Genomic DNA, 13,698 nt, shown 5'->3' with positions numbered 1-13,698 from the left:
ATAGTTTTAGGTTATTTTGTGTATTTTTCAGGAGCTTTCTCGGTGTTCTTGTTACAAGATATCACGGACATGTTTTCCAGTTTACTCCATATTGGCTAAAATGGGTTTCTGGTTTCTCGCATCCCTCTGGAAAATCTGAAATAAATACTAATAACTATATTATGTCTGTTGCCATTTGTCATTATTGTGTACTTTTACTTTAGTTTTATTAAAGAGGTTCGTCCTCTATACATTTCTATGGACAGCGGCTGTCACGACGTTTCTCCAAATGGCCTTTCTCCGCTCGCTCGAGAACTGAATGAGGTAACAAGTAGAGATCGGATCATGGAAACGCGCGGTAGAGATATGATTCTGAAAATAACTGTAATAACAGTTAAATAAAGAAATATATTTCACACAATTTGAAAAAAATAACACGGTACTTTACTTCGTGTGTTACAAGCGTCGATGAACGGTGACCAAAATGCAGCGGGTATAGTGCTCATCTTTCTTCTTTATTTAGAAAAGAACACTCAAAAACAAAATAAACAGACGACCAAACAGTTCCATAAGGCACACAGGCTATACAGAAAACAACCACCCACAAAAACACAGGGAAAAACAGGCTGCCTAAGTATGGCTTCCAATCAGAGACAACGAAAGACACCTGCCTCTGATTGGAAACCATACTCGGCCACACATGGAAAAAGAAACATAGAAATCGAAAACTAGAACCAAAATCCCCTAGAACCAAAAAACCCTAAAACACACAAAACAAACACCCCCTGCCACGCCCTGACCATGCTACAATTACAAATGACCCTTTTTACTGGTCAGGACGTGACACCGTGACTCATAATAATAATAATTTGTTAATGTAATGTGCTACTTTTGTAAGGTGTTACCCTGAACACTGCTCAGGACTCTGCTTCACACTCACACGCAAACAAGTTGTTTACATGTTGATAAAAGTCACCTTGTCGCAGAGAGATTTACACGGTTATCAAAACGTCACATCAGGCACACACCCTACACAAAACACAGCCCTTATTTTAAGTGTTTCTAAAATCCCCAATGGGGAAAAATGAATGGTGGGAAAATGATTGGAACTATTTCCCTGTGTGACCGCTAGGTTTTATGGGTATTATGACTCATACTGTGGTACATTTTACCAGACGCTCTTATCCAGAACGACTTACAGTAGTGAATTTCATACATTTTTTCCCCCCATACTGGTCCCCCGAACTCACAACCCTGGCATTGCAAACACCATGCTCTACCAACTGAGCCACACGGGACCATATTGGGATTGTATTAATATTGTTGCATGTAATTCTATGTGTTGTCCACAGGGGGGCGATCTGTTTGATGCCATCACGTCCACTAACAGATACACAGAGAGAGATGCCAGCGGGATGCTGTACAACCTGGCCAACGCCATCAAATACCTCCACAGCCTCAACATCGTACATAGAGACATCAAACCAGAAAACCTACTGGTAAGATAGGTGTGTGTGTGTGTGTGTGTGTGCGCGTGCGTGCGTGCATGTGCGCACGCGAGAGAGAGAGAGAGAGAGAGAGAGAGAGAGAGAGAGAGAGTTGTGGGATCCGTAATCGCATCATCAGTAGTCTCATCACTGAAAGGGTTTGATGCATCACTGTTAAAAGATAAACTCATCAAATATGGCACACACAATCCATTCAATTTCAATTCAAGGGGCTTCATTGGCATGGGAAACATATGTTTACATTACCGAAGCAAGTGAAATAGATAAATAAACAAAAGTGAAATAAACAATACAAATGAACAGTGAACAATACAGTTCCAAAGGAATAAAGACATTTCAAATGTCATATTACATCTATATACAGTGTTGTAACGATGCGCAAATAGTTAAAATACAAAGAGGGAAAATACATAAACATAAATATAAACACTCTTTCTCTCTGAATGATGAAGTGATATCACTCGTTCTGAGTAGGAGAGAGAGAGACATGACTCACCCCTGCAATGATGCAGTCGTTCTCCCCCCCATACCTCCTTCTGCCTCTCTCTTTACAGATGTAGGATCTTAATTTGATCCATATTTTGTTTCTTTGAGAATTGCAAACTTGTAGTGTATTTGAGTTTTAAAAAGGCTTCTAAAGTTTGTATCAACCTCTACATGTTAATTATAATTCACATTTTCCATTGCTGCAGGACTATTTTCCTGCTGTAGCAAATCGGCTCAAATTAAGATCCTACATCTGTATCTTCTCATCTCTCTCTCTCTCTCTCTCACACACTTGTCCTCTCAACACACACACACACACCCAAAGTGTCCGCTGGTCCACGCGTGTGGCTGGAAGCGTATGTTTGTTTAAAGACGTTACACGAACACTAGCGAGCTCACACCAGATATGTTCAATGTTCCCTCCCTATTTTGGCGCTAAGCACATTTTTGGTCAGCTGAGATCAAACTTCATCATTGTGAAAATTCTGTGCAACTTCCGATGCGCATTTACTGTGAACACTGAGGCTGTACCTGCTTTAAGTTACAATTTTAACAGTGTACAAGTAGGCTACTGTGGATATTTGATCATAATGTAGGCCTACTTTCATCATCGTGTGTAGGAAGTCAGGCGCAGGAGAAACCAACACGGTATAACTGGAGTTGTTTAATAAATAATAAACAAACACGAACTTCAAAACCAACGTACATAAAAATAACATGGGTAAAAATACCCGTAGCTCACCAATACAAAAATACACGAAATCAATAACAACCAAAACAATCTCGGACAAGGACAGGAGGGAAAACAGAGGGTTAAATACACAACATGTAATGAATGGGATTGGAAACAGGTGTGTAGGAAAACAAGACAAAACCAATGGAAAATGAAAAATGGATCAGTGATGGCTAGAAGACCGGTGACGTCGATCGCCGAGCACCACCCGAACAAGGAGGGGCATCGACTTCGGCAGAAGTCGTGACACCTACCATCAAAAACAATGGAGAAAAATGCATCCCATAACATTTTAACATGGAAATAACTATTGAAAAAGCTGTTCTATGATTCAGCCTACAGTAGCAGCCAATGTGTGGTGTTCACTGTAGGTCTACATTCCATTCGATGTTGAAACCATGCAGGGCTTGACATGAACCTGCTTATCCGCTCGTCCTTTAGACAAGGAGGTCACTGAACATGTTGTTCTATTGTGTTGCTTGATGCAAGAAACCACTTTAGAACAGAAAATGCATTATTATTATCACCGAGAATCAGACAACAATGTATTCTACCCTTTAAAATGTATATTACCCTCTAAAATGTATCCTACTGTAACGGCTGTCTGAAGAGAGAGTGGACCAAAACGCAGCGGTTAGTGTTCGCCATATTTAATACTTGAACGGAACACTATACAATTACAAAAAACAAGAAACTGACAGCCAAACAGTCCTGTCAGGTGAAACACACTAACAGAAACAATTACCCACAAAACCCCAACGGAAAAACATGCACTTATGTGTGACTCCCAATCAACAACAACGAACTTCAGCTGTGCCTGATTTGGGAGCCACACACACGGCCCAAAACAAAGAAATACAAACACATAGAAACAGAACATAGAACGCCCCGCCAATGTAACACCCTGGCCTAACCAAAATAAAGAACAAAAAACCCCTCTCTATGGCCAGGGCATTACACCTATCCTCTAAAATGTATCCTACCCTCTGAAATGTATCCTACCCTCTGAAATGTATCCTACCCTCTGAAATGTATCCTACCCTCTGAAATGTATCCTACCCTCTGAAATGTATCCTACCCTCTAAAATGTATCATACCCTCTAAAATGTATCCTACCCTCTGAAATGTATATTACCATTTAAAATGTATCCTACCCTCTGCCCATTGGTAACTTAGCGTATTCTAGCCTGCCTCAAAATACAACACTGCCCCTTTAAGACATACAGTTGAAGTCAGAAGTTTACATACACCTTAGCCAAATACATTTAAACTCAGTTTTTCACAATTCCTGACATTTAATCCTAGTAAAAACTTCCCTGTCGTAGGTCAGTTAGGATCACCACTTTATTTTAAGAATGTGAAATGTCAGAATAATAGTAGAGAGAATGATTTATTTCAGCTTTTATTTCTTTCATCACATTCCCATTGGGTCAGAAGTTTACAAACACTCACTTAGTATTTGGTAGCATTGCCTTTAAATTGTTTAACTTGGGTCAAACATTTCGGGTAGCCTTCCACAAGCTTCCCACAATAAGTTGGATGAATTTTGTCCCATTCCTCCTGACAGAGCTGGTGTAACTGAGTCAGGTTTGTAGGCCTCCTTATTCGCCCACGCTTTTTCAGTTCTGCCCACAAATGTTCTATGGGATTGAGGACAGGGCTTTGTGATGGCCATTCCAATACCTTGACTTTGTTGTCCTTAAACCATTTTGCCACAACTTTGGAAGTATGTTTGGGGTCATTGTCCATTTGGAAGACCCATTTGCGACCAAGCTTTAGCTTCCTGACTGATGTCTGAGATGTTGCTTCAAAATATCCACAGAATTTTCCTACATCACGATGCCATCTATTTTGTGAAGTGCACCAGTCCCTCCTGCAGCAAAGTACCCCCACAACATGATGCTGCCACCCCCATGCTTCATGGTTGGGATGGTGTTCTTCGGCTTGCAAGCATTCCCCTTTTTCCTCCAAACATAACGATGGTCATTATGGCCAAACAGTTCTATTTTTGTTTCATCAGACCAGAGGACATTTCTCCAAAAATTACGATCTTTGTCCCCATGTGCAGTTGCAAACCATAGTCTGGCTTCCTTATGGCAGTTTTGGAGCAGTGGCTTCTTCCTTGCTGAGTAGCCTTTCAGGTTATGTCGATATAGGACTCGTTTTACTGTGGATATAAATACTTTTGTACTTGTCTCCTCCAGCATCTTCACAAGGTCCTTTGCTGTTGTTCTGGGATTGATTTGCACTTTTCGCACCAAAGTACATTCATTTCTAGGAGACAGAACGCGTCACCTTCCTGAGCGGTATGACGGCTGCGTGGTCCCATGGTGTTTATACTTGCGTACTATTGTTTGTACAGGTGAACATGGTACCTTCAGGTGTTTGGAAATTGCTCCCTTTACCTGACTGGCTTTTCAAAGATGTCTAGAAATGTACACATTTTGTGCTCTTGTAGGAAGCAATCAATCCCCCATTGCTGACTACAAATGATCTATAACTGGGCTGATAACTCACCAACTATTTATTTTTAATTTGACAGGGACAGTGCACATTAATCAATGAACACATCTGCACATGAACACATCTGCGACTACATGCCGCTCTATCCCTTTGATCTCAAAACAAGCGCATGTCCGTCCGTTTGTGCCTGTCAATGCAATTATAACCCTCCTCCGATGCGCTCTGCCTAAAACAAAATCTCAGTGTTACGTAGTTCATTTTGAGGCTAATATTATGTGGATTCGATTCAAAATGTTAACAGTGTAAACTAACTGGGGAAGACTCGGATAAAGTTGAGTGAAGTTCTTCAGTCCTGGGAGAGCTGTGCGCCCATGCAGCTTAGACATAGGTTGTAACTGGTTGCATGAATATCATGATGAATATACAGTATGTTCATGTCATTGTCAACTGCATTACACCCCCCAAAAAAATATTTGAATTTAGATGCTAACAAATGCTAACCGTACGTCACTGTATATAATGGTTATCTAGCACGCTAGCTATCCCAACTGCTACATCCAAAATAATAGTATTTGTAACAATAACAGCAGAATTTAAATTTAGCCAAATACAGCCTTAGCGACTGTCCAAGCAACCATCCGACAACACTGTTTAATACAGGCTATTTGGAAACTATGCAACGGACACCAGAGCTGGGGCTGTCATTCTATGAGTTTTCGAGTGTCTATTTAGAATATTTCCAGATGTTATTAAACGAAGGGAGATCCAATATGATCACAAACTACAGACGGGTTATATAGATGGCTGAATGTGATCAGAAACTACAGACGGGTTATATAGATGGCTGAACGTGATCAGAAACTACAGACGGGTTATATAGATGGCTGAATATGGTCAGAAACTACAGACGGGTTATATAGATGGCTGAACGTGATCAGAAACTACAGACGAGTTATATAGATGGCTGAATATGATGGCCATCATTGTTTTATTAGTCATCTCAGAGATCCTAATTGAAAACGTCACAGAGAAGCAATTTCCAGTTTTGCATATGACTGAACAGTCAACAGACATTAAATCATAAAATCTCCTCTCCTCCCCTCTCCCCTCTCCCTCTCCCCTCTCCCCTCTCCCCTCTCCCCTCTCCCCTCCCCTCTCATCTCCTCCCCTCTCTCCTCCCCTCTCCCCTCTCTCCTCTCCTCTCCTCTCCTCCTCTCCTCTCTCCTCCCCTCGTCCCTCTCTTGTCATCTCCTCTCCTCTCACCTTCCCTCCCCTCTCATTTCCTCCCCTCTCCCCTCTCTCCTCTCTCCCCACCTCTCCAGGTGTATGAGCATGTTGATGGTAGTAAGAGTCTGAAGTTGGGGGACTTTGGTCTGGCCACCGTAGCAGATGGACCCCTCTACACCGTCTGTGGAACACCCACATATGTAGCACCAGAGATCATCGCAGAGACAGGGTACGTACAATATGTGTGTGTGTGTGTGTGTGTGTGTGTGTGTGTGTCTGTTTGCGTTGTATACAGAATGTCTCCTGATCCTCCCTCTCTCTCACTCTTTCCTTGAGTTTTTCCTTCCTCCCTTTTCTACAAATCTCTCCTCTCTTTCTCTATCCTTCCCTCCCTCCCTCTCTCTCTCTCTCTCTCTCTCTCTCCCTCACTCTCTCTTTTTCTCTCTCTCTGACCTGTGTGTTCTTCCTCTCTCTCTCTTTCTCTCAATTCAATTCACATAACTTTATTGACATGGGAAACATATGTTTACATTGCCAAAGAAAGTGAAATAGATCATTAACAAAAGTGAAATAAACAATAAAACATTTACAGAAAGCATTACACTCACAGAAGTTCCAAAAGAATAAAGACATTTCAAATGTCATATTGTCTATATACAGCGCCCTGCAAAAGTATTCCCCCCTTGGTGTTTTTCCTATTTTGTTGCATTACAACCTGTAATTGAAATGGATTTTTATTTGGATTTCATGTAATGGACAAACACAAAATAGTCCAATTTGGTGAAATGGAATGAAAAAAATTACTTATTACATTTTTTTTTAAAACAACAGAAAAGTGGTGGTGCATATGTATTCACCCCTTTGCTATGAAGCCCCTAAATACAATCTGGTGCAACCAATTACCTTCAGAAGTCACATAATTACTTATATAAAGCCCACATGTGTGCAATCTAAGTATCACATGATTTCAGTATATATACACCTGTTCTGAAAGGCCCCAGAGTCTGCAACACCACTAAGCAAGGGGCACCACCAAGCAAGCGACCAAGGAGCTCTCCAAACAGGTCAGGGATAAAGTTGTGGAGAAGTACAGATCAGGGTTGGGTTATAAAAAAATATCAGAAACTTTGAACATCCCACGGAGCACCATTAAATCCATTATTATAAAATGGAAAGAATATGGCACCACAACAAACCTGCCAAGAGAGGGCTGCCCACCAAAACTCACGGACCAGGCAAGGAGGGCATTAATCAGAGAGGCAACAAAGAGACCAAAGATAACCCAGACCTCAATCCACAGCGGAGATTGGAGTATCTGTCCATAGGACCACTTTAAGCCGTACACTCCACAGAGCTGGGCTTTATGGAAGAATGGCCAGAAAAAAGCCATTGATTAAAGAAAAAAAATAAGCAATCACATTTGGTGTTTGCCAAAAGGCATGTGGGAGACTCCCCAAACATATGGAAGAAGGTACTGTGGTCAGATGAGACAAAAATGTTGCTTTTTGGCTATCAAGGAAAATGCTATGTCTGGCGCAAACCCAACACCTCTCATCACCCCGAGAACCCTATCCCCACAGTGAAGCATGGTGGTGGCAGCATCATGCTGTGGGGATGTTTTTCATCGGCAGGGACAGGGAAACTGGTCAGAATAGAAGGAATGATGGATGGCGCTAAATACAGGGGAATTCTTGAGGGAAACCTGTTTCAGTCTTCCAGAGATTTGAGACTGGGACGGAGGTTCACCTTCCAGCAGGACAATGACCCTAAGCATACTGCTAAAGCAACACTTGAGTGGTTAAGGGGAAACATTTAAATGTCTTGGAATGGCCTAGTCACAGCCCAGACCTCAATCCAATTGAGAATCTGTGGTATGACTTAAAGATTGCTGTACAACAGAGGAACCCATCCAACTTGAAGGAGCTGGAGCAGATTTGCCTTGAAGAATGGGCAAAAATCCCAGTGGCTAGATGTGCCAAGCTTATAGAGCCCTCCCCCAAGAGACTTGCAGTTGTAAATGCTGCGAAAGGTGGCTCTACAAAGTATTGAATTTGGGGGGGGTAATAGTTATGCACGCTCAAGTTAATGTTTCATGTTGTGTAACTCAACCCCCCAATTCCAGGTTGTAAGGCAACACAATAGGAAAAATGACAAGGGGGGTGAATACTTTCGCAAGCCACTGTACAGTGTTGTATAATGTGCAAATATAGTTAAAGTACAAAGGGGAAAATAAATAAACATAAATATGGGTTATATTTACAATGGTGTTTGTTCTTCACTGGTTGCCCTTTTCTTGTGGCAACAGGTCACAAATATTGCTGCTGTGATGGCACACTGTGGTATTTCACCCAATAGATATGGGAGTTTATCAAAATTGGATTTGTTTTCTAATTCTTTGTGGTTCTGTGTAATCTGAGGAAAATATGTCTCTAATATGGTCAAACATTTGGCAGGAGGTTAAGAAGTGCAGGTCAGTTTCCACCTCGTTTTGTGGGCACTCGTTTTGTGGGCAGACATAGCCTGTCTTCTCTTGAGAGCCTGGTCTGCCTACGGCGGCCTTTCTCAATAACAAGGCCATGCTCACTGAGTCTGTACATAGTGTCTCTTTCTCTGACCTGTGTATTCTCTCTCTCTCTGTGTGTATTCTAGGTATGGCATTAAGGTAGATATCTGGGCAGCAGGAGTTATCACCTACATCTTGCTGTGTGGCTTCCCTCCCTTCCGAGGGTAAGAAGCACTGACACCCCAACTGAACCAAACATACACGTTCTTGTTTAATACGCAATTCAGCTGTGACCTAATATGACATAAAACTAAGCTAGGTGTTTTACATTTTGATGAATCCATGTTGAGAGTGTAATTAGTGCCATACTCCCCTCTTGTGGTTGGAAGGATTATTACTGAATCTCTGAGACCAGACACAGACATCTTTAAACTTCAGATACCTTCAAATATAACACAGAATTATGACCACAGCATACATAGAGAACCTAGTCCACTTAACGCTTTATATCTACTGTCTGTGTGTGTAGGAGCAGTGATGACCAGGAAGTGTTATTTGACCAGATCTTGATGGGACAGCTGGAGTTCCCTCTCCCCTACTGGGACAACGTGTCAGAGACTGCCAAGGTAACACACACACACGTACACACACACACGCACACACGCACACACGCACACACGCACACGTACACACACACACACACGCACACACGTACACGGCTACGTACACATACACACACACACACACACACACACACACACACACACGTACAAACACGCACAGTAGATATATTGAGAGTGTAACCCTTCTGTGTTGTGTGTAGGAGCTGATCAGGTCCATGCTGGAGGTGGAGGTGGATCAGAGATACACAGCAGAACAGGTTCTGGAGCACCCCTGGGTCAATGTGAGTAGTTCTCCTCTCCTCTCCTCCTGTAACCCTGGGTCAATGTGAGTAGTTCTCCTCTCCTCCTGTAACCCTGGGTCAATGTGAGTAGTTCTCCTCTCCTCCTGTAACCCTGGGTCAATGTGAGTAGTTCTCCTCTCCTCCTGTAATCCTGGGTCAATTTGAGTAGTTCTCCTCTCCTCCTGTAACCCTGGGTCAATGTGAGTAGTTATCCTCTCCTCTCCTCCTGTAACCCTGGGTCAATGTGAGTAGTTCTCCTCTCCTCCTGTAACCCTGGGTCAATGTGAGTAGTTCTCTCCTCTCCTCCTGTAACCCTGGGTCAATGTGAGTAGTTCTCCTCTCCTCCTGTAACCCTGGGTCAATGTGAGTAGTTCTCCTCTCCTCCTGTAACCCTGGGTCAATGTGAGTAGTTCTCCTCTCCTCCTGTAACCCTGGGTCAATGTGAGTAGTTCTCCTCTCCTCCTGTAACCCTGGGTCAATGTGAGTAGTTCTCCACTCCTCTCCTCCTATAACCCTGGGTCAATGTGATTAGTTCTCCTCTCCTATACATACTGTACCAGTGTTTCACCATCCTGGCCCTGGGGACCCCAAGAGGTGAACACTTTAGGTTTTGCCGTAGTAATAACGTAGTACAAACAGGCTAACTTTCCTCTTTGTTCTCAGTGTCATCTTCACCATCTACAGAACAGTAGACCTGCACTTACTCTCATCATACTGCCTTCTACATAATATAGATATATATATAGCTACTGCAGATATAGCTACTGCAGATATAGCTACTGCAGATATAGCTACTGCAGATATAGTTACTGCAGATATAGTTACTACAGATATAGTTACTGCAGATATACACTGCTCAAAAAAATAAAGGGAACACTTAAACAACACATTCTAGATCTGAATGAAATAAATAATCTTATTAAATACTTTTTTCTTTACATAGTTGAATGTGCTGACAACAAAATCACACAAAAATAATCAATGGAAATCCAATTTATCAACCCATGGAGGTCTGGATTTGGAGTCACATTCAAAATTAAAGTGGAAAACCACACTACAGGCTGATCCAACTTTGATGTAATGTCCTTAAAACAAGTCAAAATGAGGCTCAGTAGTGTGTGTGGCCTCCACGTGCCTGTATGACCTCCCTACAATGCCTGGGCATGCTCCTGATGAGGTGGCGGATGGTCTCCTGAGGGATCTCCTCCCAGATCTGGACTAAAGCATCCGCCAACTCCTGGACAGTCTGTGGTGCAACGTGGCGTTGGTGGATGGAGCGAGACATGATGTCCCAGATGTGCTCAATTGGATTCAGGTCTGGGGAACGGGCGGGCCAGTCCATAGCATCAATGCCTTCCTCTTGCAGGAACTGCTGACACACTCCAGCCACATGAGGTCTAGCATTGTCTTGCATTAGGAGGAACCCAGGGCCAACCGCACCAGCATATGGTCTCACAAGGGGTCTGAGGATCTCATCTCGGTACCTAATGGCAGTCAGGCTACCTCTGGCGAGCACATGGAGGGCTGTGCGGCCCCCCAAAGAAATGCCACCCCACACCATGACTGACCCACTGCCAAACCGGTCATGCTGGAGGATGTTGCAGGCAGCAGAACGTTCTCCACGGCGTCTCCAGACTCTGTCACGTCTGTCACAGTGCTCAGTGTGAACCTGCTTTCATCTGTGAAGAGCACAGGGCGCCAGTGGCGAATTTGCCAATCTTTGTGTTCTCTGGCAAATGCCAAACGTCCTGCACGGTGTTGGGCTGTAAGCACAACCCCCACCTGTGGACGTCGGGCCCTCATACCACCCTCATGGAGTCTGTTTCTGACCATTTGAGCAGACACATGCACATTTGTGGCCTGCTGGAGGTCATTTTGCAGGGCTCTGGCAGTGCTTCTCCTGCTCCTCCTTGCACAAAGGCGGAGGTAGCGGTCCTGCTGCTGGGTTGTTGCCCTCCTACGGCCTCCTCCACGTCTCCTGATGTACTGGCCTGTCTCCTGGTAGCGCCTCCATGCTCTGGACACTACGCTGACAGACACAGCAAACCTTCTTGCCACAGCTCGCATTGATGTGCCATCCTGGATGAGCTGCACTACCTGAGCCACTTGTGTGGGTTGTAGACTCCGTCTCATGCTACCACTAGAGTGAAAGCACCGCCAGCATTCAAAAGTGACCAAAACATCAGCCAGGAAGCATAGGAACTGAGAAGTGGTCTGTGGTTACCACCTGCAGAACTACTCCTTTATTGGGGGTGTCTTGCTAATTGCCTATAATTTCCACCTGTTGTCTATTCCATTTGCACAACAGCATGTGAAATGTATTGTCAATCAGTGTTGCTTCCTAAGTGGACAGTGTGATTTCAGAGAAGTGTGATTGACTTGGAGTTACATTGTGTTGTTTAAGTGTTCCCTTTATTTTTTTGAGCAGTGTATATTTGTTTCAATGGTATTCTTATTTGAAAATAGGATATAGCTTGAAGTGAATTCTCCTGCTAAACAAGACCTTCACTTTTCATCTCTCATTCCTTCTCTCCTCTCCTCTCCACCTCCCATTCCTTCTCTCCCCTCTCCATTGCTCTCCTCCTCCTCCCATTCCTTCTCTCCTCTCCTCACTTCACACTCTCTGCAGGATGATGGTGTGTCAGAGAATGAACAGGAGCTGTCAGTAGCAGGGAAGATCAAGAAACACTTCAACACCAGCCCTAAAACGAACGACACCACCGCCGGAGTGTCAGTCATCACGGTATGCCCCGAACAGACTAATGCAGACATACAAACTAGTTCCAGATTGTTTCTACTGGGCACTAGACTGTATTGGTTTTGTCTTTGGCTCTAAGGCTGACTGTACTGAGGTTTACTCCTGTTGTACTGGTGTAGAAAGCTAACTGTACATGTTTCCTACTGGTTTTAAAGGTGTTACTGGTTTCTCTGTTCTGTTGTGCAGTTGGACCACAGCTTCTCCATGCAGCGCTCTGGGTCGTTGGACTTCCACCAGCACCCGGCCATGTACTGGATAAGGTACAACCTGTTGTAACGACAACACACCCTGCTTCTGCCTCCGTTTCCTGTGTCTCCACATACAGTGTGCTGATTGGCTGCTGGCTTCTGTGTGCTCTGTCAGCGTGTTTACAGCTTTTGTGGCCCTGTTACCTTTTGTGGCCATGTTACTAACATGTGTCTGTAGAAAAGTGGAGCGCTCTCAAACTGTTAACTCTCAACAAACTGTTGGCTACAGTGAACAATGATTTGATCAACCCGAGGAGACTGTATCTGTTGAGGTGTTGAAAGTGTGAGAGAGCGCTCCTTTTTCTACTAGTACACCTACCTGTCTCTGCGAATGCTCCAGCAGCTGTCCTTGAAACTTGAGTTTGCACATGTCTGTCACCATCAGCTTGTGATCTGTGTCGTTTAGAGCTTCTCTTCTTCTCTTCTCTCATCTGGCATTCCTGTCCTCCCTCTCTCTTTCCTCTCCTCTACTGCCCTCCCCTCCCATCCTCTCCTCTACGCATGCTCCTCCACTAACCCACAGTCTTTAGCATGAGCAGCATCTCTGATGAGCAGCGTCTCTGATTGGTTCTCCTGTGTCTCCTCTACCTCAGGCCACCGCTCTTGATAAGGAGAGGCAGGTTCTCAGACGAAGATGCAACCAGGATGTGAGCTCACGCCCGTTGCCGTTGACGACAAAAACAAAAACAACAATGGAAAAACCGACTAGCTGCCTCCCCAGCCCGACCCTCGCCCCCTCTTTCTGACCTTTAGCCTCGGCTCCGTCCCTAACCCTGACCCCTCCACCAGCCACACCCCGGCGTTGGATGATGAGGATATCTCTCTCAGCTCAGCTGGGACGGTTCGTTCTCCTAACTCCCCCTTTTAGAGGTGGGGAGAGGGGTCATAT

At 44.0% G+C, this 13,698-nt stretch overlaps 1 protein-coding gene across 1 annotated transcript; it reads left to right on the top strand.

Moving 5' to 3' along the window:
* The first annotated feature begins 1,314 nt into the window (after positions 1 to 1,314).
* Positions 1,315 to 13,477, top strand: LOC115204633 (serine/threonine-protein kinase DCLK1-like). Its single transcript, XM_029770310.1, has 8 exons — positions 1,315 to 1,478; positions 6,492 to 6,625; positions 9,046 to 9,123; positions 9,429 to 9,525; positions 9,723 to 9,803; positions 12,433 to 12,546; positions 12,748 to 12,821; positions 13,403 to 13,477. The coding sequence occupies exons 1-8, from the start codon at positions 1,317 to 1,319 to the stop codon at positions 13,458 to 13,460; spliced, it is 798 nt and encodes a 265-aa protein (XP_029626170.1). The 5' UTR covers positions 1,315 to 1,316; the 3' UTR covers positions 13,461 to 13,477.
* The last annotated feature ends 221 nt before the right edge of the window (positions 13,478 to 13,698 follow it).

This window comes from Salmo trutta, chromosome 12 (genome assembly GCF_901001165.1).
Source record: "Salmo trutta chromosome 12, fSalTru1.1, whole genome shotgun sequence".
Classification (NCBI taxonomy): domain Eukaryota; kingdom Metazoa; phylum Chordata; class Actinopteri; order Salmoniformes; family Salmonidae; genus Salmo; species Salmo trutta.
Note: the sequence above shows the minus strand (reverse complement) of the source record. Positions and strands in the feature narration are given on the sequence as shown.

Excerpts from the sequence above, each read along its gene's own strand:
- LOC115204633 (XM_029770310.1), top strand. The coding sequence starts at position 1,317 with ATGTGTTGTCCACAGGGGGGCGATCTGTTTGATGCCATCACGTCCACT. Across the intron at positions 1,479-6,491 it reads TCAAACCAGAAAACCTACTG|GTGTATGAGCATGTTGATGG; the intron begins GTAAGATAGGTG and ends CCACCTCTCCAG. Across the intron at positions 9,804-12,432 it reads TGGAGCACCCCTGGGTCAAT|GATGATGGTGTGTCAGAGAA; the intron begins GTGAGTAGTTCT and ends CACTCTCTGCAG.